General features: G+C 47.5%; 2 protein-coding genes across 4 annotated transcripts in view; one reads left to right on the top strand and one right to left on the bottom strand.

The window, feature by feature from the left end:
- fancm (FA complementation group M) overlaps positions 1 to 21,788 on the bottom strand; it is a 42,303-nt gene that overhangs the window by 14,102 nt on the left and 6,413 nt on the right. For all 3 annotated transcript variants that reach the window (XM_048975591.1, XM_048975593.1, XM_048975592.1), the window contains exons 5-13: positions 7,582 to 7,713; positions 7,186 to 7,318; positions 6,415 to 6,507; positions 5,254 to 5,346; positions 4,692 to 4,876; positions 3,599 to 3,805; positions 3,080 to 3,320; positions 2,320 to 2,471; positions 1,470 to 1,625 (exon numbers count right to left, since the gene is read on the bottom strand). In XM_048975591.1, the coding sequence (XP_048831548.1) occupies positions 1,470 to 1,625; positions 2,320 to 2,471; positions 3,080 to 3,320; positions 3,599 to 3,805; positions 4,692 to 4,876; positions 5,254 to 5,346; positions 6,415 to 6,507; positions 7,186 to 7,318; positions 7,582 to 7,713 (1,392 nt within the window). The remainder of the gene's footprint in view (positions 1 to 1,469; positions 1,626 to 2,319; positions 2,472 to 3,079; positions 3,321 to 3,598; positions 3,806 to 4,691; positions 4,877 to 5,253; positions 5,347 to 6,414; positions 6,508 to 7,185; positions 7,319 to 7,581; positions 7,714 to 21,788) is intronic.
- Positions 15,560 to 21,645, top strand: soul3 (heme-binding protein soul3). Its single transcript, XM_048975604.1, has 5 exons — positions 15,560 to 16,090; positions 19,343 to 19,437; positions 19,755 to 19,896; positions 20,395 to 20,578; positions 20,833 to 21,645. Exons 1-5 carry the CDS (start codon positions 15,850 to 15,852, stop codon positions 21,002 to 21,004), a joined length of 834 nt encoding a protein of 277 aa, XP_048831561.1. The 5' UTR covers positions 15,560 to 15,849; the 3' UTR covers positions 21,005 to 21,645.

The raw sequence follows: 21,788 nt of genomic DNA, 5'->3' as shown, positions 1-21,788 counted from the left end.
GAAACTGCATTAGCGTAACCCAGCAAACCAACAATGAGAGTCAGAAAACCTCACAGCAGCGAAGTCTTTGACCCCCAGAAAAGCCATAAATCCATAATAGTCGTGTTTATGTGATATGTGTTTGTGCTCATTGATTTAAGTATTGATTTTCATAGATTCGTCTTGTGAAATTAATCTTAATCCCACAACAGTAATAAAATAAAAGCCTCACTTTAACATAAATACTAAACTAACAGATTGCTTTAATCGTTATTACAGTTGGGTATGGACACGTACGGTCTTATTATTTACAAAAGACATTAAAAAAAATCTATTTCCTTACCCAAAACTTATGTAGTTAAGTTAATTAATCAGATCAATTAATTTCTATGTGATGACTGACTACGAGAGACAAATGTCCTCCATCAAAAGCTGAACTAACTTCCATAAAAACAAGAGAGGATGCTTTTCAGGAAAGATTCAACACAGGTCTTCTGAAAAACGTAAGTTAAGAGTCATTCCATGCTAGCAAAAATTAAGAGACTGACTAGTCTAGTTCAAGCTAAGCTCAAGAAGTACTGTAGTAGTTAGTAAAGAGGTATTAATATTTATTGGCAAGCAGAAAGATGAGCTATATGTAACTGCAAACATATAACCCAAACCAGAGGTGGATAGTTAAACTCCAGAAAGTCCAGGCCAAGATTTCCAACCAACCACTTGAATATAAAGAGTCACAGTCACAGAGTATTTAGCTGGCTGGTTGAATCAAAATCATAGTCTGGATTTTTACTTTCTGGACCTAAACAATCCACCTCTGACTCAAACTGAATGTTTATCATAGACTCTTCTTCCCCAGCACATAACATCAGGGGGCTGAGCAATACTATATCACCTGCAGAGAAGTCCATTGTTAGAGAAATGTGTTACTTGTTTCATTTTAAAATCAGGACATGCAACAACTGGCAGAACAATGGTTCTGCCAAGCCTAATAGTGAGAGTCTGGCTATCCGTGTAAAGCTAGTAATTAAAAACACCCATGAATAACAGGCTATTGCTAAGCACTATGCTGTAAATGGAATAGCAGCTTTCAGGAGGCCTTACAAATCACACAATACAATGGCAAATATGCATCAATTAAAAAGGCATCTACTGGAGCTTCTTAACAGCGTCTTAGGGATTGGAGAAACAAAGCTGTGAAAGCTGGGGCCTGCGGGATTTAATGCATGATGTCAGTAGCACCAGATTTAACCCACTGAGAACCAGTGAAGGAAGCATGGAGCAACGATTAGCATCCGAGATGATGAACCCTGCCAAAGCCTGCAGAACGACAGCTACCGACCATCAGCAGACGGTGAGCTTCCACAGTCATGGAAATCAGGATCGCCACAGGCACTAGGAGAACAGTTAGTGTGTGCAGCTACTTTGTATAGACATCGGTCAGAAGTGGTCAGGTTGGCTCACGGGGCCTGTTTGGGGGGAGCAGCCCCTACCTCCTCCTGCCGCATGCTGTCCAGGAGCCCCATGACCTCTGTGAAGTGCAGACAGCGGGCCGAATGGCTGACCCGGTAGGTGGGCAAGGGCTGGTTCTGCCAACACGCCCACTCACCTAGGGAGAGCTCCCGCACAGGGCCCACGCTCACGTTCTCCTATAGGGCAGAAGAGGACACCGTGACGGGCTGGCAGACACACAGGGGCCCGGCAATGCAACGGGGGGGACCTGGAACGCAAACAGGGGCCCGGCAATGCAACAGGGGGGACCCGGAACGCAAATAGGGGCCCGGTAATGTAATGGGGGGGGAGTGCGGCAACACAACATGGGGGGCACGACAACGTAACAGAGGGGAACCAGCAATGCAAACAGGGGCTCGGCAACTATGTAACGGGGGACCCGGAAACGCAATGGGGGGGTCGGTAACACAATCGGGGGCCCAGCAACACAAAAGTGGGGGGCATATGGCTTTCAGTATATCGCTGATGAGGCGGAATCCTTAAGAAATGCAGATAAAACATTACAGTAGGATGCCTGTAAATTGAGAAGAGATTATAAACTATTCACTATATATGCAAAACAATGAATAATAAGCTAAAGGGTCCCAATCTACACCTAATTCCTAACGTGCCAAGTTTCATAAAAGGTGGCACAAAGGTGTTTTCCACTTCTTTATTATTATGGTCTGTGTGGTTGGGTGAGTCGTCTTCTGTTTATTCTAATACTGCAGGATTTCTAGCTGAATAAACCATTTCCTCTGAGAGTCCATTAAAACGCTTTAAGGGAACCTAGTGGTTCACTGTTTGACTTGAAATGTAGATAAATACTTTCTGCGAGTCAGATGGGCTTACCTGGGCAGGGGCATCGCTTTTGGTAAACAGGAAGTGGGAGTGGCTCAGCACAGGCTGTGGCTCCGCCTCCCCCAGGCGCATGGTGTTGGCCCAGAGGGAGAGCTCTGCCGGGCTCAGAAAGCCGTCCTCCTTGGTGGTGTGACGCCGCCCACCTGCGCCACAATATCTGAGAGTCAGCCATCGCCTGCCAGTAACATGCCACAGTGACTAATCAGAACCACAAAGCGTTTTCAATAAGAGGCTTTTACACCAGGGATAAATAATTAAGCAAACCTAAGAGTGATGATTTTTGTGGATTTGCATTGTGCAAAAACGGAACGTGGCAAAGTTCGGCTGTTATGTAAGGCCAATTTGGCTTCTATTACAACTGTTTGGTCTTCAGGTTGTCACAATCGGTCATGTTTTCTGGAGTCAGAACATGAGTCATAACAGATTCGGTCCTTATTGAAATGCTCACAGGTTTATCAAATACAATTAGCCTAGCACTCTAGTGAACAGATGGACCGACAGCTGGATGGACAATCAGACTCTCAGAAGCTAATTGGGGCCATTTCTTTGAATACAGCATAATTTGAGAACAATTTTAAAGCATCTTCTGCAACCCCATTTCCACAGGGGTTAGAGGGCCAATACGTGTCATAAGAATCAACCCCTAAGCCCATGGACAGCCATTTCATACGCCTTCACTGCAGATGTGTCTTTAACTCCCAGCAACAGTACGGCTCGTGCACGTAAGCAGGTGCGAGGGTCCGGCCCTAACCTTGGACTCGTGGGTGCAGCAGGGACTCCCCCACTTCAACGACCGACCTCCGCCCCCGCGAGGAGCGCCGGCCCGCCTCCTGGGGCTCAAATTGGCCGCAGGTGATGAACATCTTGTGCAGGGTGGGCTGCACCCCTGCAGGCAGCATTCGGGGGCTGTGGGGGTACATATGCAGGCTGTGCTGCTTCCCCGTGATGGACTTGTAGACGCTGCGCTTGTTGCACTGACTCTGGTTGTAGGTCTGAAAGGATGGGAGACATTGTCACGGACTTGTGGGTCACGCCAGGCGACAATCAGGCACGCAAGCGACACAACCAACAGACACCGCCAATAATATTCATTAGATCATCATCATCATCATCATCTATTATTTAAGGAACAATAAACCTAATTAGGAGATAAAACTGTGTGCAATAAGCCATACAACATTCCCTCCCACATTATCTCCAGCTAATTAATTTACTCAGAATTTCACTTAAAGCCTGAATGTTATAGTTAAATGGGGAGGGGGGGGCTGACCCTCTCCTCGCGGCCCGCGGCCAGGATGACCACGATGCGGCCCTGCCGCCGGCGACCCGTGCGGCCCATTCGCTGCACCAGCCGGATGGGGTTCTTCTGCGCGTCGAAGCACACGATGAGATCCACCTCCCCGATGTCGAGACCCTCCTCACCCACGCAGGTGGATACCAGCGTGTTGAACCCGCCCTCACGGAACTTCCTCACCACCTTTTTTGGGAAAGGGGGATGGGTCACCAGTCACAAACAAGCTTGAAAACTATGCAGAAGTCGTAGTATTGCAGGAAGCCGAAGTTAATTTATCGACATAATTTTAAAGCCTCCAGTTTCTCAGGTGGGGGACATTAATATCTCTTCCTTTCTCTCTCTCTCTCTCTCTCTCACACACACACACACTGTGTACCGTAGTAAAGTGCCCTATGACAACCCTAAACCTCAACCCAGCCCTTATCCAGAAATAACCAAACATGTAACAAAAATACAAGACTTTTTTAGTTCTTTGACTGCATTCACAGATTTTTATTAAAAAATGTATTTATATTGTGGGGATCTGAAACATAATTCCACAATGTGGAAACACACACACACACACACACACACACACACACACACACACACAGAGTAATAAACATTTTATATCAAGCCTACACCACTTAAATCATCAACACCAGAGCATCTGGAGCCAGTTACTCCAGTCATGTCTGTCATCTGTCAACAGATACAGAGACTGGGTATTACAAAAGGAAACAGGTTATTGCTGTGACTGTAAAGTAACAGTTGTTTCCCAGTGAAACACTCAGCTGGGGTGCCCCATGTGACCTCCCACTAGACTGACACACGGGAGGCACTGATCAGTTCAGCGGGAGTGTGGCATGGGCTTGTCTCTGAAGCCTTTCCCTGCGGCTCACCATGCCAGCCAATTTGCTTTAGCCCTCCCCTTGGCCTCATGTGATGTCACTTTCTAGCCTGTGAGTCAGTCAGAAGATCGATGACAAAAACAGGAAATTCCAGTGGGATGGCAGGGAGGATATACAAGTATATCTGTAATCTCAAGCTGATATCAAGGGCTACAGCAAAATGCTTATGGGTTCCAAACCTCCAGCTGCTCCTTCTGGGTGAAGCCCCGCACAGCCTTGCCAGCCGTGGCCTGACCCATGAAGGTCATGACCCGTATGAGCGGCTGGTGCCGGTTCAGCATGATGGCAATCTCCTGCACGCTCTCACGAAACGACGAGAAGATCATCACACGCGTGCTCACTGCCTCCGAACTGGGACCAGCTCCTGGGCCAATCAGAGGAGGGAGAATACGGTCACTTGCCGCAGGAAGCCGAGCAAATTACTGATGCTGACCACAAGCGGAGGATAAAAGTTACAAAAGGATTAAACTTCACCCCCAAAGAGATTAAGAGCAGAGCAGATATCTACTGTGTGGACTTCAATGCTGCTGTGTGTGCATTTATCTCGTAACTGGACTCATTAAGCTGTCCAGATGTATAGCATGAAAGCAGAGCACACAAAGATGCTTCAGGCTTTATCAAGGTTGACCTACTACAAAAGAATTCAGGTACAACACCCTTGGAACAATCAAAATCACCATGGGAACCCCTCATTCACAAAAGCATGGGGGGTTGTAAGGTGTGGGGGGCCGGGCTAGTTACCGGAGCTCTCTGGAGAGGTTCTGAAGTGCTGCAGCACCACCTCTTCCAGCTTCTGAAGCTTGGGGTGGCTGTAGACAAAGGGGACCTCAGGTCCTGGGGACAGGAAGAGGGAAGAACATGGCTGGGCTTCACTGCGTATATTGAAAGGGATTCCCCAATGCTAACAATGACAAGGTGATACCCTGTCCCCAAGGTCATGTGACACATCATCACTGTCAGGTGAAAACCACGTATTTCCACTTTTTGACAAATGTGACTTCTTTACATTCTTTATTTTAAGAGAACTAATTAACGGAGAAATTATAAATATTCTATTTGGAATTTGGAAGAAATCAAGACGTTTTTTCAAACACATCATTTAAACCATTTATAATACAAACCAACCAGGATTAACAGAATTTGCTAACTCAGTCCAGTTTGATTGCACATTTTTGCTACAAATGGAATAAGTCAATTCTCGTCTGTCTACTGATAGCGTCTGACATCTAATTGACCAACGAAAAGATTTTATAAGGTCATCCATAACTAGTATTTATGGTTAATTATTATTATTCATTATTATTGATCCCCATGGGGAAATTGTCTTTTACGCCTCCCTCAACTTGCTCTTTGTAGAGTAAGCTGTCTGCGAAGGGCAGCCACCTGTTGGGGCTGTTGGGACACGCTGTTTGTACAGATTACTTTATAGTCGCTAATTTTAACAATTTAATGAGAGCTAGTTAACATCATTGTTAATTGTGAATAGAAAGAGATTAACTTCTATCTTGTTAACACGGACATATTTGCCTTGCTGTCAATAATCCACGCAAGTCTATTCAAAACATTACAATGTTCACTGATGGCTGTCTAAAGATGAGTTTCTATTTGTGGTGCTAAGGGTGACTCATTGCATTGTATTAGGTATATTTTGTAAAGCAGTTTCTGAGAAAATGGGTTCCTGGAGATACGTGTTTTTCATTGAACAGGGATGATATATAGTTATTTACACATTAATGTACTTGCTTAACTGTAAAATTCAGGTTTCATATAAAATACAAGTAAATAAATCAATTGTATTGCACAGTTAAGTTATGTGCACCTTTTCAGAACACACTGATAGAAACAGGGCACCATCAGCCTGCAATATCTGTGTGGCACTGAATGGCACCACCTCTAAGATACCTGCACTGGGCTTCCCGAACATGGTCTCCATCTCCCCGTAGAGATCCATGAAGACCTTGGTACGCTGAAGCTCATTTCTGGCTCGGGACATTTCTGTGTGTGGGGGGGCACATATATTTCAAGAAGGGCAGTGTGAAGACAAGTATGCCAGCTGGGTGGAGCCAGCAGCCCAAGACCCAGGAAGGTCATAGTGGAGATGAAGTAGAGCAGACAGGCGAGGGAAATGTGATGTACCAGAGGGCAAGAAATGGAGCATCTTATGAGAAGTGACATTACAGGAGGGTTACCGTCTACTTAAGGCTGTGTGTGTCTAAGAACAAGGACTGTACCTTTTAAGGGAATCAACGTTCTTTAAGTCCAATTAAGTCCTATAACATCGATGCTGAGTTAGTATACCAACTCTCAATGAGAGGTAAAGGAGAAACACGCAAACACACTGCTCTGCATCAGCCGAATGCCCTCCAGGATCAGACAGACTGGCCCAAGAGAGAGATGCCAGATATCTTGCCCACCCTCACTGAAAGAGGAGAGTCCTGCAGGTCCATGGAAGACTGGCCTCTGGCCACTGATGCAGACCAGCCAGGCAGGGCAAAGGCAAACGACACCATTCCTAACAGCCCTCCTGGGATCTGAAAGGTACCACCTGGTACAGTATCACGCCTAATATGAAATTACCATGCCCGAACATCTACTGGGGTACTGCCTCATCCTTCTGGTGATGCCAACTCACAGCCCCTCCTCAGCTGAGGGGCCCCTGGTTCGGACACCTACCCTTAGTGCCGTCCATTATGCCCTGGATGAACAGGAAGAGGGAGCGGACGCCCATCTGCAGCAGGAGTTCGTAGCCGTGGTACAGCGTGATGCACAGGGCGAAGTCCCCCTCCAACGCGCCATGCTGCGCCCCCTAGGGATGAGAGATGGAAGGTCTCACTGCAGCAGGAGGGCTGGTCACAGCATCAGGCATACAAAGCAGGCAGCTCATGTTAAAAGCAGGGTCAAAGATCTTTAAAGCGCTGAACACATTGTTCTATCATGAACATGCAGAAATATTCAGGCGAATGGACTTCTGTTGACACAAGACAGCGAGGGGCCGCCAAGCTCACGGCTCCATGTCATAAATAGGGAGCACATACAGGGGGCAGGCGGGGCCCATGCGCCGGGCCGTACCATGATGCGGGGGTGCGGGTTGTTGCGAAACTGTTCCCGGGCCAAGATGAGCTGGTACTTTGTGAGAGAGCGCAGGTCGCGGGCAGACAGGACCCCCATCTGGGTCAGGCGGCTTGTGAACTTCTCCAAGACCTGCAGAGACACACAACGGGGAGTGAGGAGGGGGCAGGGCAGCGAGAAGAGAAAAGAGCAATTTTGACAGCCTATTGAAGAGTTTACTATTCAACTTATGCTTTTCCTGTTCTCTGCTGAAGCAGGAAAAGAGTCGAATCCCTCACCCCACAAAACACCAGTCATTTTGTGCCTCCAGTTTCCAGACTCCCACAATGAAAGCTGCATTTTTTGCAGCCTTTTGAGGCACAGAAAAGAAAAATAGGAACTAGCCACTTAGTTACTACCGTAATTTTTTGCCATCAAAGCCACTTAATTTCAGCCCCTTTTCTTCAGAAGGAAAGTTATTACAGACATTCGGCAATGTACGGCCCAGCATGATTCTTAACCTAAATCCTGCACCAATTAACTGTAATTTGTCCACAAAAATGGAGGAAGTGGTTGGGCTTTACTTTATTTGCCCAGGATGTAGTAGAAATGTGTTCCTTGGAGATTTTTACCCTGAAAACCTACAGCGGCAAGTAAAGTTTTAAAAAACTTACTCTTATGTCACACCCCAGGAGCAAATTAAATTAAAAAGTATGACAGATCCGGTATGAAGCGGCTGCCGTGAGCTGATCCCTAACCACTGCCAGTGATGGCTGCCTCATTTGCTTTCAGCACACACATCTTTGATGGCGTTTTGGAGTTTTCGGCGCCGCATCTAGCTTGCATGGTCTAGAAATCATGGTTGAGTGAGAGCTTGCCGCCCACAGGACCAAATGTAAGAGGATTGAGATGGTGAAATTAAAAGCTGCCGTGTAATAAGTTTAATAGATGGAGCTTGACCTTGGGCTAATGACATGGAATTCACAGACTCACTGGAGGTTGGGCTGCAGGCGCCAGCATATCAGGAAGATTCACGGCCACACAGGGACGCCCACACAGGCTGGTGCGGCATCCCTCCTTCCACACCTTCATCCCATAATCCCCAGATTGGTGCCGACACGCTACAGACCAGCGTGTAAAGAGCGAACACACAAACAGCCAATCAGAAGAGTGTTGAGACGTCAATGTCCTGGCAGCCAATGTGATGGCGGAAATCCTAAAAGTAGTGGGGGGCGCTCACGGATTAAAGTAGCTCTGACACGCCTGATAGCGCAGACATACGTTAAGTTGAGGCTGGTCAGAACACAGGAGCTGTCAGTCCAAACGAAGGGCCCTCTAACCCTAACCTTACCTTTTCCTTCTGAATCCCATCTATCCCTCCCCAGGGCAACTGGGAATGTAGAGAACATTCAGCGGAATCTGTCAAGGTGGGGGCAGAGTTTGTCTCTCTGGCCATCTCCCAGCATGCACCAGGTCAACAGCAGACAGGAAGCAGTCACAGGAGCTGAACACAACATCGTTAAGCTGGGGGGGGGGGGGGGGTGCCGAATCTTTCAGACTTCACGGACAGATGGAGGAGACGAACCACCAGCTACGGCACAAAAATCAAAGGATAACAAACACCGGCCGCCCGTAATAACGTGACGGGATTACAGTGCAGCTCCAGCCAAGAGCTGGTAAATCCCTCATACGCATCAGCAGATGGCTTGGGGAGATGGGATTACACGCATATTTCAGGCACAATTTTCTTTCTTTGATGGCTCCAGAAAACCCGATTGCATTGATTATCTATGGAGAAAAAGAGAGGTGCTCTGTGAATGATCAGCATCTGTCTGATCTCAGTACCAACACCCACATGCCTGCTGATCTCCCATGCAACCCCCACCCCACCCCACCCGTGACAGGTAATCTAACAAACCATGCTTGATTGTTTAACCAAGAAAGAAACGGCATCAGAGCAATCAGAAGTCTAGGTCCGGAAATCCCGCCCTTCTCATTTTCCACAGTCAGTCCGGGCACCAATAACACCCTGCCAAGTCCCCTGTTCAGCTCCACCCACCCTACATTTAGCACATGGATTGATGGAGGGGCGGAGATTCGTGTTTCAGCCCCTCAGATACCCCCCCCCCCACACCCAGCTTCACAGCGACACTCCATCAGAGCAACACAATCAGAGGCATGGAACAAAACCACCAAACTAGTTTAACTTTCATTACTGCCACACAACTGGAGACAAAGGCCAGTCATAAGGTTAATTAAAACTTAAAATACTTTGATACAAATAAAAACATACACAAATATGGGATCTAGGTTATTAGATGTCTGACAAGTAGCAGCAAAGTTAAGATCACGTGCGATACAAAATCAAACATGCCAAACTCATACCAGAAATATAGCAACATTACAATTATTGTGAAACAAGTTAAACTTGTCTCATTGACTGCACTGTTTTCACTCTGAAGTACTGAATTATTTCTATGAAAGGATGGAAAAACGATCAAGTTTAAATGTATTTAAATCTAAAACTGTTTGAGACCCAGTAATATACCACATAAGATACTGTATACGTTTATAACATATCAAAATATAAAACATATGCAATATAAAAACCAACGTTACGGAATATGTAGCCTATAGATAATTTCACATAACTGTTTTGGTCTAGGATTTAAATTAATATCCAACTGTTGAAATTTTCCACACATTAAACCATCTGCTTTGTGTTAAATACAAGTCTAAAATTATTCAGGTGGAGCGATGAAGAACCTTTGGAGTTATATTACAAAAGCCTAATAAATGACAGTTATCAGAAATCAGCAACTTAGCCCCCAGTGTCTAAATAAGGAAACATTAATAAAGATCTCAATTGACTCCATACCTCTTGGGGAATCTGAGATGCTATAGTGCCCAAACAGAGCATAAAAAAAACCAAACACACACCTCAAGCCACATGAGAATAGAGAAAAATACTAACTCTAATGAGGACTCAGAGGCTCACATGGCTCGCCAATCAAAACCCACAAGGGAGAAGGAATAAATAAATCACTCAATCAAAACAAAGGGAGGGACTAGATGAGTCAATGCAGCCTAAAATGACGCATTTAAAAATACATCTCAGGTATTTTTTTTCAGGATTGGCTGCTGTAAAATTTCAGGCCTTGTGATTCGTGATTTGAACTAAACTGCTTGCTGTGCAACTCAGCTTATACACACATACACATTTGCAAAACCACGACCACAGAGGTGTGACAGGACATACAGTCTGAGCTGCTGACACCCCCCCCCCACCCCACACACACACGCACGCACGCACGAACGCACGAACGCACGCACACACACACACACCTGGCCCCCATTCCCACACCCCCTCCTCCCTCACCATCTGCCTATTCGCACTATGTTAATTAATAACGACACTATTGATCCCCGTGGGGAAATCCTCTATTCACCAAGCCCATCTTACTCTCCATGACACACACAGAACACAGACACTTATGCAGGTAAGAGCGAGCCTGACAGTGAGGGGCAGCCACCCTCAGCGGTGCCCATGGAGCTGGAGGTTAAGGGCCTTGCTCAAGGGCCAACAGATGTGACTATTCTACTGAGACCAGGTGCAAACCTGCAACCATCCGATCACTGGCACAGAGGCTTAGTCCACAGAGCCACACACTCACCAGGCTCAGGGTACAGTGGGATTTCAGTCCCTTGTCTGCCGCCTGCTTTCCAAAGCCCTGTACTAGGCACAGTGGTGATATCTTCCCATTTAGCTGCAGAAACACTGCATTCCAGCAATGGCTTGGAGGCCGGATGTCAAAAGCAGACAGACAAAGGGAGAAAAGCAGGAAACTCACAGCAGCTGGCCCCATGATCCGATGGCGTACCGATCGTCATTCTGCTCAGAAAAACAGGCGCTCCCTTGTGTCCCCGCACCCCTGAGGGAGACTTGTGACCAGCTGATGTACAACAGTTGGTGACTCTTATGTGAGAAAGGTTTGGAGTAGATGGGGAGCTTGAATTCAGAGGAGGTGGGGGGGGGGGTCAAATTGCCCCCACCCTGTGAGTGAGGAGGAGGATATGCGAAAATTCGTCGATTTGATTTAATCTTGCATGAGGCAGAGCCCAGGAAGGTCAAGCGCTGGAGCATCATGGAAATGGCTCGGACTAGACCAGGCCAGTTAGGAAAAGGCGCTAGATTTTTGTCCAGCCTGTGGCTGCAGAGCTATGAAAACTTCACAGCCTACGGTGGCACTGCAAGAGTCCATCTGGTCCATGTGGTCCATCTGGACCACAGCTTAAGAAGGGCTGGTCTTGGGGGCTCCAGTGCTCCTCAGAGGCCTTGGGTGTGTGCGTGGGGGGGTCATGAGGTTGGTGTTGGGGGGCGCCTTCCGGCACATTTTACTCAGAGAAAATGACGACCTTTAATAAAATAAATGACACAGAAATTACCTTGTTTTCCTTGTTCTGTGAACACTCACAAAAGCGCTTTGAAAAAACTCAGATGACAAACCATTCAGTCCAGCATGACCCTGAGAAGATCGTCAGTCAACTCGGAAGTCCCTCTGAAGGTGCAGCCCATCAGTTTAACACCCCCCTGTACCCAATGTGGGAAATGTTGGGAGATCTCCCCCGGTACACGCCACACCACTCGCCCATTCCTTCCATCACCCTGAGGCTCCATTTCGCCCTAATTCCATGCACAACAAAAGCATCACACAACAATGACATTCCTGATAAATGAGAAGATAATAAGTGAAATCTGAAGAATATGTTTGATTTCCCTCCCAACCCTGTGTCAGGTTACAACGCCCCACAAATCCATCACAAACCTCCTCCTTCCCAAACACATAAAAAATTAGTGTCTATCTGCCTGTTCCTATCACTGATGGTGGGGTCAGCCCTGCCCATCTGCCAGAGGCACCCAGACATCTCACATGGTTTATTATCCCCCGTCCAGGCAGTCCGAGCGCTGCTAGGATCTTAGGACATTCGGGCCTTAGCCCAGGTCCTCAAACTCAGGGCAGTTACTGAGCTAAAGAAATCATTCAGGGCTCGTTCAGATTCATTTGGGGCTCCAGCTTTCACCCAGAGGGATATGTGATGTATGTTGAGTTTGACCAGCTAATTGACTGCATGAGTCATGGTGACCTAAAGCCATTCGGCACCTGCTAGCACTGACCACCCAGCTCCCGCTAACCCACCCTGGCACCCACTAGCGCGCGCGCACACACACAGACACACACACAGTGTTCTCAAGACTCCATGAATATTTCTCAATATCAAGAACGCAAAGATCATACTTGTGGTCTTGGCAAGACCAGTCTTTGCTAACTTGACTCCCAAGAACGAACTTGGGGTGCAATGAATCATGACATCTGAATCAATGAATCATGGCAAGGATGCAACTGAGGCCGGATGGGGCAAGAAAAGCATCCAAGGATTTTTACCGGCCTCTGTACTTCTGTTCCTGAGTACTGGAACTGGTCTTCGGCAAAGGAAGATGGTGGAAAACAGGTACATGAGAGCACAAGTGTGCATATTGAGAAACACTCCCTACTGCTGCAGAAGAAAATACTCCCATGATGCTCAGGGGCTCTGGACAATACGTTACACCTTAATTATCTTTTGTCAAGCTCTGTTTCCATCCGTTGATTATGGGTTTTACCTCGGAAAACACTATAAATAATTCAGGCCAGTGTGCAACGTGTAGCTAAGCAGGTTAGTGATTAGTAGAAGGGGAAGGTCATGGCTTCCTATCCCACAGCCAGCACAGCAATCATATTACTGCTGGCCCTTATCCCCAACTGCACCGGGACGCTAGCTGACCCTGCACCCTGATGCTGAGCTTTCCTCACTTGTACGCCTGCCGAATTAATGAACATGAAATGCCCTCTGGCTCTTAAATGCAAGCATGCTGCGAGTTCCCCCTTCGCTAACATGTACAGTAAGTGCCAGACGGTCTTAACCGAGCATGACGGCGGTTAGTGGAGCGAAACATTATCACTATTTTAAACCCATCACAGGGAAATCTGGTCTTCTAAGCTACACCAGCGTCTGGTGGGACGTCGCAGCGAGAGCCAGAGACACAGGGGACAGTTCCTGCTTTATTCCCTTTATCTGAGCCACAGCAAAATAAAGGCATACTTGGCTGGGAATGGCCGCTCGACAAGACATTCCTTTGTTTAATATAAAGCAGATAAAAAGCAGCAGCAGCTTTTCACACACTCTGGAGAACGCTGGACTCCATTAAAGCAATGCAGAGGCATGGAGCTCCTTCTGAGCACTAATCTGAAGATAAATAGGGAGTGATAATCAGCTGTCCGGCAGTTCGTCCAATCAGCATTGTACATTCAGGGTGCTTTGTACAGCAAGTCACTTACTGCCCTAAACATACATGAACTGGACTCTACAAATGGCGATCCTTGTGTCTGTGTGTGATTACCCCCTTTCTATCTTCTAACCATGAGGAATCAGTTCCTAGAATTCTTAACACAGACACCTTCTAGGAATAAAGCTGAATCGTTCTCCTTAGTTGAAATTGGCTGGAATAAGGGGGGGCATGACAACAGCCAGCTACAGGCTAATTAGCACCAACATCTGCCGCTCCTGACCTGGAATTACATGGTTTTAGACCCTCATTTACCAAAATTTACTGTGACGGACTGCGCAGACGGAAGCAGCTTGCAGTGCTGTGCTTACACCTGTGATAAAAAACGAGGCACGCCAAGCAGTTTGCTGATAAGCACTGATGCGCAGACACACAAACACGTGCGCACACCCACACAGACATCAAACCATGCTAGGCACTTCCACCTTGGTCCTCAACACACCACGCTCACTCCCTCTGCCCATACTCTGCTCTAAGCTGAAGACTGCAGCTGATTCAGCAAAGGGGACTGTCGCGGAAACTGCTCTGCTAGCTGCTTTATCAATACGCATTTCCTGTCTGCAATACTTTATAAAAAAAAAAAAAGCTTCAAGAAAAATGTTTTTCTTTCCCTTGTGTGCCAATACACTTCCTTCACGTTACACGGAGGCGGGTGAGAGGCCATCCCCTTCCAGCTAACTCATAAAAATGATGCCCATAATTAAGTGTCTGCCTGGATACATTTGCAACAATAATGAGAGAAATAAACAGGCCACTCAGACTGGCTTCATCTGCAGGGCCGAATGGTTTAAGAGCGATTCCACAGGGTCGCAAACCACACGGAGGAGGGTGAAAGAGGGCAGACCGAGGCTCTCCATCACCGTGATGCACATGAATCGCTGCCCAAAGCAGGGACTCGCAGCATGGGAGACGGGGCTGCTTTTCATTACACATGCCGGCACGTCTTACGGGGAAATGAAATCGGCGATTTCATTCCTGTCTCAGCCTGAAGAGAAAAAAAGCCGTTGAAAAAGATCTTCTGCTTCCAGTATGGAGGTAAATCAATCAAGAGGGAGGCCTTCTGTCCCACATGCACACACACAAATGTATGCACTCACAGGCATGTGTGCAGACACACATGCACCTGCGTGCACACAAACACACAACTATGCTAGGCACTTCAGGCCATTATGCCACATTAAGTGAAGGCAGACAGATTTATAGAGGAGAGGAAGTAACACATAGTTAAACTGAGCAAATACTTTGTAACAAATTCCTAGGTAAAACAAGGGTTGAAACAAGTAAAAAAATATATATATAAGTGTATGTTTAAGGATTAGCCTTAAGGAGTGGTCACAATTAAATCAAAATCCTGTTTACTAATATACAGTATCTATCACAATTTGCTTTGAATATAGGTCATACGGTTTATATAAATAACGGCAGAACTGTTCGTATTGTATATGCAGTTAAACGGAAGTTAAATGCAGGTAAATTCCATGTCTTTCACAGAAATCAGTAAACTAAGGAAGGAAAAAAAATCTTATGGTCCGAGAGCACGGCTCCGAGGTGGGAGGGGGCATCCAGCCAAGGGCCACGTGACCGCCGAGAGGCGCTTATAAAGATGAAATTAGAGCCCCATCAAGACCATCGGGGTCAGATATTCACGGGTGCCGATCTCCAGCTCCGGTTGATCTTTATTTCGTTTTCATTTTTTTTAAGCTCGTAATTCTTAAGTACATAAGACCTGCCAGACGCGATCAACATAACCTGCGCAATTAACGGTGAACGGAGCGTGAAGCTGTCAACTTATACCCGAAGGGGCAGGCGGGCAGCGATTGCTTACTGACACCAGAAAGTGCGCAAGTAAAGCAGCCAGATTTCAGGTTTTCCTAAGTAACGTCCCACTCAACTCAAAGGCGACGATGGACCCCGGAGGCTGTCGTCTGAACGGCGGTCAAGGTGGCGAAAGCGGCGGACCGAGTTCAGGTGCCGGGGGCGGGATGATCACGCTGGAGGACCTAGAATCCTTCTCGGAGGATCAGCAGTCAGATTCCGGCAACGGGAGTCTGGAAGAGGGTGAAACTACGGCAGATGACGAGCAGGAGAGACTCCTACATTACTGGCAGGACGTGGCCAGGGGACATCAAGTCGAAGTGCCCAGAGGTAAGACGGGGTTTACGCGCGTTTAGGATGCACGGACACTGCACGCATGCTTCTTATCACGCTTGCACTTTGGAGACATTTTTGTGGACAGCACCACGAAGGCATGCAAATTATGCGACGGCAACAGTGAGCAGCGAATTCCGTCATCCTCCCTCACAGTAATTTCCTGTTGCTGGACGCACATTAACGCGTGTTTGAAAGTTGCAAAGAAGCGCAAGCATCGTAAAACTTCGGAAGAGCCGTTTGCTATTTAGGTTCTCATCGCAGAAAAAAAAATCGATATACTACAGTCAACACTCGTAAATAAGCCTTTAATAAAATATAAGATATAGAACAGCAAAATTAGAACGAGCAAAAAATCTCCGTTATACTGAATTATATCAATTTAAGTGACAATTAAGCACAATGACCATTTGCTGTAGGTCGAGATCATTTAGATATCATGTCTAACCTGTAATTACACAAAGAAGAAAATCATACCACTGCCCGCAGTGCACCTCAGAATTCAGATGATGCTGAAAAAGAAATGAAATTCTTGTTTGCCATCGTGGTTTTCATGTAGTTCAATTAAAGCGCCCCACTGCAATACGCAAACACACAAAAAACGAGATCTATATTCATGAAATTATTCGCGACAAATGGGTTTACGATAAAATCCAGTTTGCTTTAAAAATAGCAGTATACATGAACTTTAAGAGACAAAGTCTAAAATTATATAAAACAGTAATTGGTGAGTACTGAACAAACCGTTGAAAAGAAAACATAGGGGCAGCACAGGTGAAGCCTTGAAAGAGCCTCAGGTGGCAGATAAACCTCTTCCCAAAGAGGTCGTAGCTTTGCTTTGGAAACTGATCTGGACAACGCTGACTGATGAGCACGGACGTGCCATTGCTGGGCTAGAACCAGCTTCTGATCTCAGCCACAGAGACTTAGCCCACTGAGCCGCACACAAAGTTAATACCCGCAAGTTGCTCCCTCGTTTCATGTTAATGCATCTTCATCTCTAATAGCGACCCTCCTAAACAAAGTGCTCTTTCCTTTCCAAGGTCACTCAGCATGGGGCGAGCGCGCCTTCCAATCGCAGGCACTCTCACGCCCGTCCCAAATAATCATCCTGCATTAGGGCACCATCTAAAGTCACACCCTTTCAAAGCGCAGATGACTCATGGAAAAGTGGGTGCCAAACCAAAAGAGGAAGGGCCATGATTTTCATATGGTGGGAAAAGAGGAACAACAAATTTCACCTCAGAGCGTTTAACAGCACCTGATGACAAAATGATGGAATTCACATGGTGGGCGTGGCATAGACCATAATGTGAAACAAATGCCAATAATGTGCAGTATGTAAATTCTGCTATGCGGAGACGTTGAGAAAGAGGAAAGTCTCGGTTTCTGCGCTGGTCTCCTCTTGGGGCACGTAAATAATCTTCCTCTGGATATGAAGGGCCTGGCGGTGAGGATAACCCAGCAGGCTGTGAGGTCACACACGTGTGGCTTTGACAGGCCGGTGCTTACAGGGCCAGGAGCATTTTCCTGTGACATCCGGGCTGAACGGACAAAGTCTGGATCCGGGCCTGACTCTGATATCCTCAGTACAAACAGGTCTGTACGAGTGTCAATGATGGAGAGAGGATTAAAGTCACAGACAAGCTGCATGCAGGCCTGTGGCAGCTCAGACTCCTATGTTTAAAGCTGGGGTCTCTTACATGATCCAACAGTTTCACACCTTCCAGTGAGGGACCAGCAGGCATAGTTAAAGTGTTATGGCATTAAAGACTCAGGCCAACATCCAGGTCACCAGATGTGGGTCGTCACTGCATGGGGTCACTAACAACCCCGAAACATAAACTAACGCTTTCAACTTGGAATCACCGGGAGAGGCGGCTCCCTGGGGAACACGGCCCTGGAAGGGATGGAGGAACGTCGGTGCTTGGTGTTATAACTCCTGTGTGGCTGTAACACCCCAAGAGGCCAGTCACTCAGCTAACAGCAGCCTCCACTCCTGACACAATAAAACAAGGTTCAGCCAACACCCCCTCGCAGAAGCAGAGCAGCACCACAGAAAGCACAGCTGCTGCTGGCAGGCAGAGAGATCCGAAACAGGTCTTTCCATGTAATAAATACATGCTATCTTAAACACTGCATTGCATGCCGCCAAATGAATGTAAAATGTTAAACAAACCAATGTCATGGGGGCATTCCCTGCCCATGGCAGGCGTCCCCACCCAACAGACTAACCTGCTCGGCCTGAGTCACCTGTGCTCACACTGCTCAGACTGGCTCTAGGTGGCCAGTACCGCCAACCGGGGTGGGGCATCCCTGTGCTGTTATCACTCCTAGTGATATTTCAAACATGCTGTTTCAGTGGAGTGAGTTCTAATCTCACTCTAAACCTACGAGCCACTGACCTGCAACTTCAGTGCACGATGTCAATCACTCTGCCCCCCTCTGTGGGACAAGCTGAGCTACAGAACCGGTAAAGCAGAAGAGGCACTTTAGCCCACTAAGCACAGCATTGGATGGTCCCTGGTTAGATAGGCACCTTCCTTTCAGTGGATGTTGTGTTTGACCGCCAGGAATACAGGGTGATAAACACACTTCACCACTTTTGAGGCCAGCTGGAGCAGACAGTTGGCTCTATTCAATGAGTTCGACCCACATGTTATGGGGTGAACTCCTCACACTGGGCATACATCGCTCTGGCACCTGAAATTCCCTTAATCTGACTTCCAAATGTCTCAGTACAGGGGGAGCTCATGTTTTGGGGTGGGGGGGGGGGGGGGGCATGGAGAGCCATCTGGCGCTGCTGTGCAGGCTGGCGGCACCCCAGCCAGATCGAATCCAGAAGGTGGTTTGGATGCAGTGTTAGATCAAATGGTCAATACAATACAGGGAGCAATGCATTCTGGGTGTGACGCCTCTCTCGGAAGACGCTTGGAATGCTAGGTCACTCACAAATCGCAGGAACATCGATACAGGGAGCCGACATAAATCAACATCCACAAAGGAGCCATTCTAATTCTCACTGCAAACTCCTCCAGTGGAAGTGGCCCGCAGCGGGCCGTGCACCATTTGGGACAAAGTGAAACTGGGCACTGAAGTTTGCTGGGGAGGGTGGGGGCACCAGCATGGAAGTTCTCCTAAAGCCCCACGGGGCTTTGACTAGCACACACCAGTATGGTGTATAAGCAGAGGTCTAGCCCCACCCAAATGGATTAAACTCCCCTGACGCCATTGTGCCCCTCTCCATAGACATGGCCGGACCCATCCAGCAGCTGACCAGCAACAACCATGGCACCCAGGACCGGCAGCCCGTGCCCTGCACCTTCATCTTCCGCAAAGAGAAGGTGAGTCCCGCATGCACCCCAGGCCCGAACAGAAACTTTGGACTTTACCCGAGCATCACTTAAAAGGGCAAGTTTTGGCCTAGTCCTGCATTTGGACTCATCCTGTCATTTGTAATTAAATCCCATGACAAGGCCCAGGTAACAGCCAAATGGTTTCCCTGTCAACACACTTTGTGGATCTATTGAGTAAAGATGCACTGTTTGTAAAAGGTCATCTTCAGCACACTAAGCTAGGAATTTGCTTCTGGAAGAAATTTAAAGGCAACTTAAATTGGTTGACATGTATCCATGGCTGAGCAGAGCTTGTGCCCCCGCAGTGCGGTGATGTGCTCTATGAGAAGAGGCACTACGAGAAGGCCTACTGGGCCTGCATCACCATCCAGGAGGAGACCTACGAGCAAAGCATCTGCTACGGCTTCATGAAGCTCATGAGATACATCTGTCAGCAGAACTCCTCAGGTAACTCTTCACGCCGACTCACACGCCACTGCCATCCCCCATCACGAGCGCAGCGCAAGACGACGAGCTGAGTGTGCGTTCATCATAATATCACCTTCTCTAATGTATTTTTCTCCTCCCAACGTCATGGTTGCGCTCGCTTGCCTCAGCATCCCAATAAGCAAGGGGGCAGTGAGAATCGGTGAAATTATACTTATAACATAGATAAACCATACTTCACCCACCAAGAGTGTTCGCTGTCAGAAACCGCATGACTCCACCCTCAAACCGTCAAAATCTCCCCTCAGCAGAACGCGAGCGCAGAAATTTCCCTTAAAAGCACAGAACGGCCAAAGGAAATGTGCTTTGCAAGCAAGCTCAACCATGACATATATCCCAGGCACGTCATCAGCAAATGCAGGGCTTCTCCAGCTGCCCCCTGCCCCCCCTCTGGTTTGTGAGGTCCCCCAAGTGTCGTGTGTCCCAAGAGAGCTCTGACCCCCGTTTCCCCATCTGCAGGTAGCTACCTGGGCATGACTATCCCCATCGTGACTGTGGTGCGCACTGACGAGGCGCACACCGTCCTGTCCCGGGCTGTGACCATCGCCTACTACTTGCCCCCAGAGTTTCAAGGGCAGCCCCCGCAGCCCTTCGACGGAGATATTGTCATCGAAGAATGGCCTGCCACCATCGTCTACGCCAGGTCTGTCTGGGATTGGGGAACAAGTGGTTTAGAGAGAACCCCATGGTTGATTCTTAAGAGAGCCGGGATCTTTAAAGTAATGTTGTGATAATTATGCTCTTAACCTACAAAAAGTAGGTTAACTGGGTTTAGTCTGCCTTTAGTGGGAACGTCACTTCCTGTCTGAAAAGGAAGTGACCGTCCTGAACGTAGGCACCTCCATGCTGGTGTTCTAGCTTCATGGCCCCTCCTCCTCCTTCTGATCTCACTTTCAGGGCTTTCAGCGGCGCCACAAACGACCAGATTATCCTCAATGAGATCAACATGCTGGCGGACATCCTCGAGTCGCCGGGGATCTTCCTGAGTGACTCTTTCATCGTGGCAAGCTACACCAGCCCAGCCGATACCAACCGCCAAAATGAGATCTGGTTCCTGGAGAGGCTCTGAGTTGACTCTAATGGTCCCTCCCACCTCCCAAACACTGTAGCTGCATTTCATACGCCTATTGACCATTTTAGTCCAGTGTGGCCTATTTGTCCATTGACCCATGCCCCAACCAGCTGGCCTGAGGCAGATTAAAGTAGTTTAACCCTAGATCGTTGGCCATACGCTAAAATAACCATATCATTTCTGGGTGAGCAGGGGCCAGTGATGGTAATGACTATTTCCCTCTTAGTTTTTAAAATCGCTGAATGGTCATTATTTTGCATTTTTGGCAGGCCATCTTAGGACAGGAATCCCAGTCATCTGACTCGACACTAATGTGATAATCAGTGCTTCTGGAACTGGAGATCACACAGGCACCCACACCATAAACACACTGCAGACGGTCATCCAAAGTCAGACCGGCTGTGTTACTGCTAAGGGAGTGGTGGTGGTGGGGGGGGGGGGGCAGAAAGTGGCAGAATTCGTGTGACAGTCAGATGTTTTCCCCGCATCCCATGATCCTTCATTCTCTCTCCAATAGGAAGGGGGGGGAGACAACACGTTCGTTTTCACAGTACCACTTTACAATAAGGCTCCCTTTTGCAACTTGTACATGGTAGTAATTCAGTAATAAAGAGAAAACTGTTACAACTTGTTTAAAATTGTCTATCAGTAATTTTCAAAGTGTTACAACCTAATTAATAACCAGATTATAAACTGTTCATAAACTATTTATATGGGTAGCCTTATTGTAAAGTGGCACCCTTTTCACTGGGCAGCACCACCACACTGACCACAGCACCTA

This window comes from Brienomyrus brachyistius, chromosome 14 (genome assembly GCF_023856365.1).
Source record: "Brienomyrus brachyistius isolate T26 chromosome 14, BBRACH_0.4, whole genome shotgun sequence".
NCBI classification, from domain to species: domain Eukaryota; kingdom Metazoa; phylum Chordata; class Actinopteri; order Osteoglossiformes; family Mormyridae; genus Brienomyrus; species Brienomyrus brachyistius.
This window is presented reverse-complemented; position numbering and strand designations above follow the sequence as displayed.

Excerpts from the sequence above, each read along its gene's own strand:
- soul3 (XM_048975604.1), top strand. The coding sequence starts at position 15,850 with ATGGACCCCGGAGGCTGTCGTCTGAACGGCGGTCAAGGTGGCGAAAGC. Across the intron at positions 16,091-19,342 it reads TCAAGTCGAAGTGCCCAGAG|ACATGGCCGGACCCATCCAG; the intron begins GTAAGACGGGGT and ends CCCTCTCCATAG. Across the intron at positions 20,579-20,832 it reads GCCACCATCGTCTACGCCAG|GGCTTTCAGCGGCGCCACAA; the intron begins GTCTGTCTGGGA and ends TCTCACTTTCAG.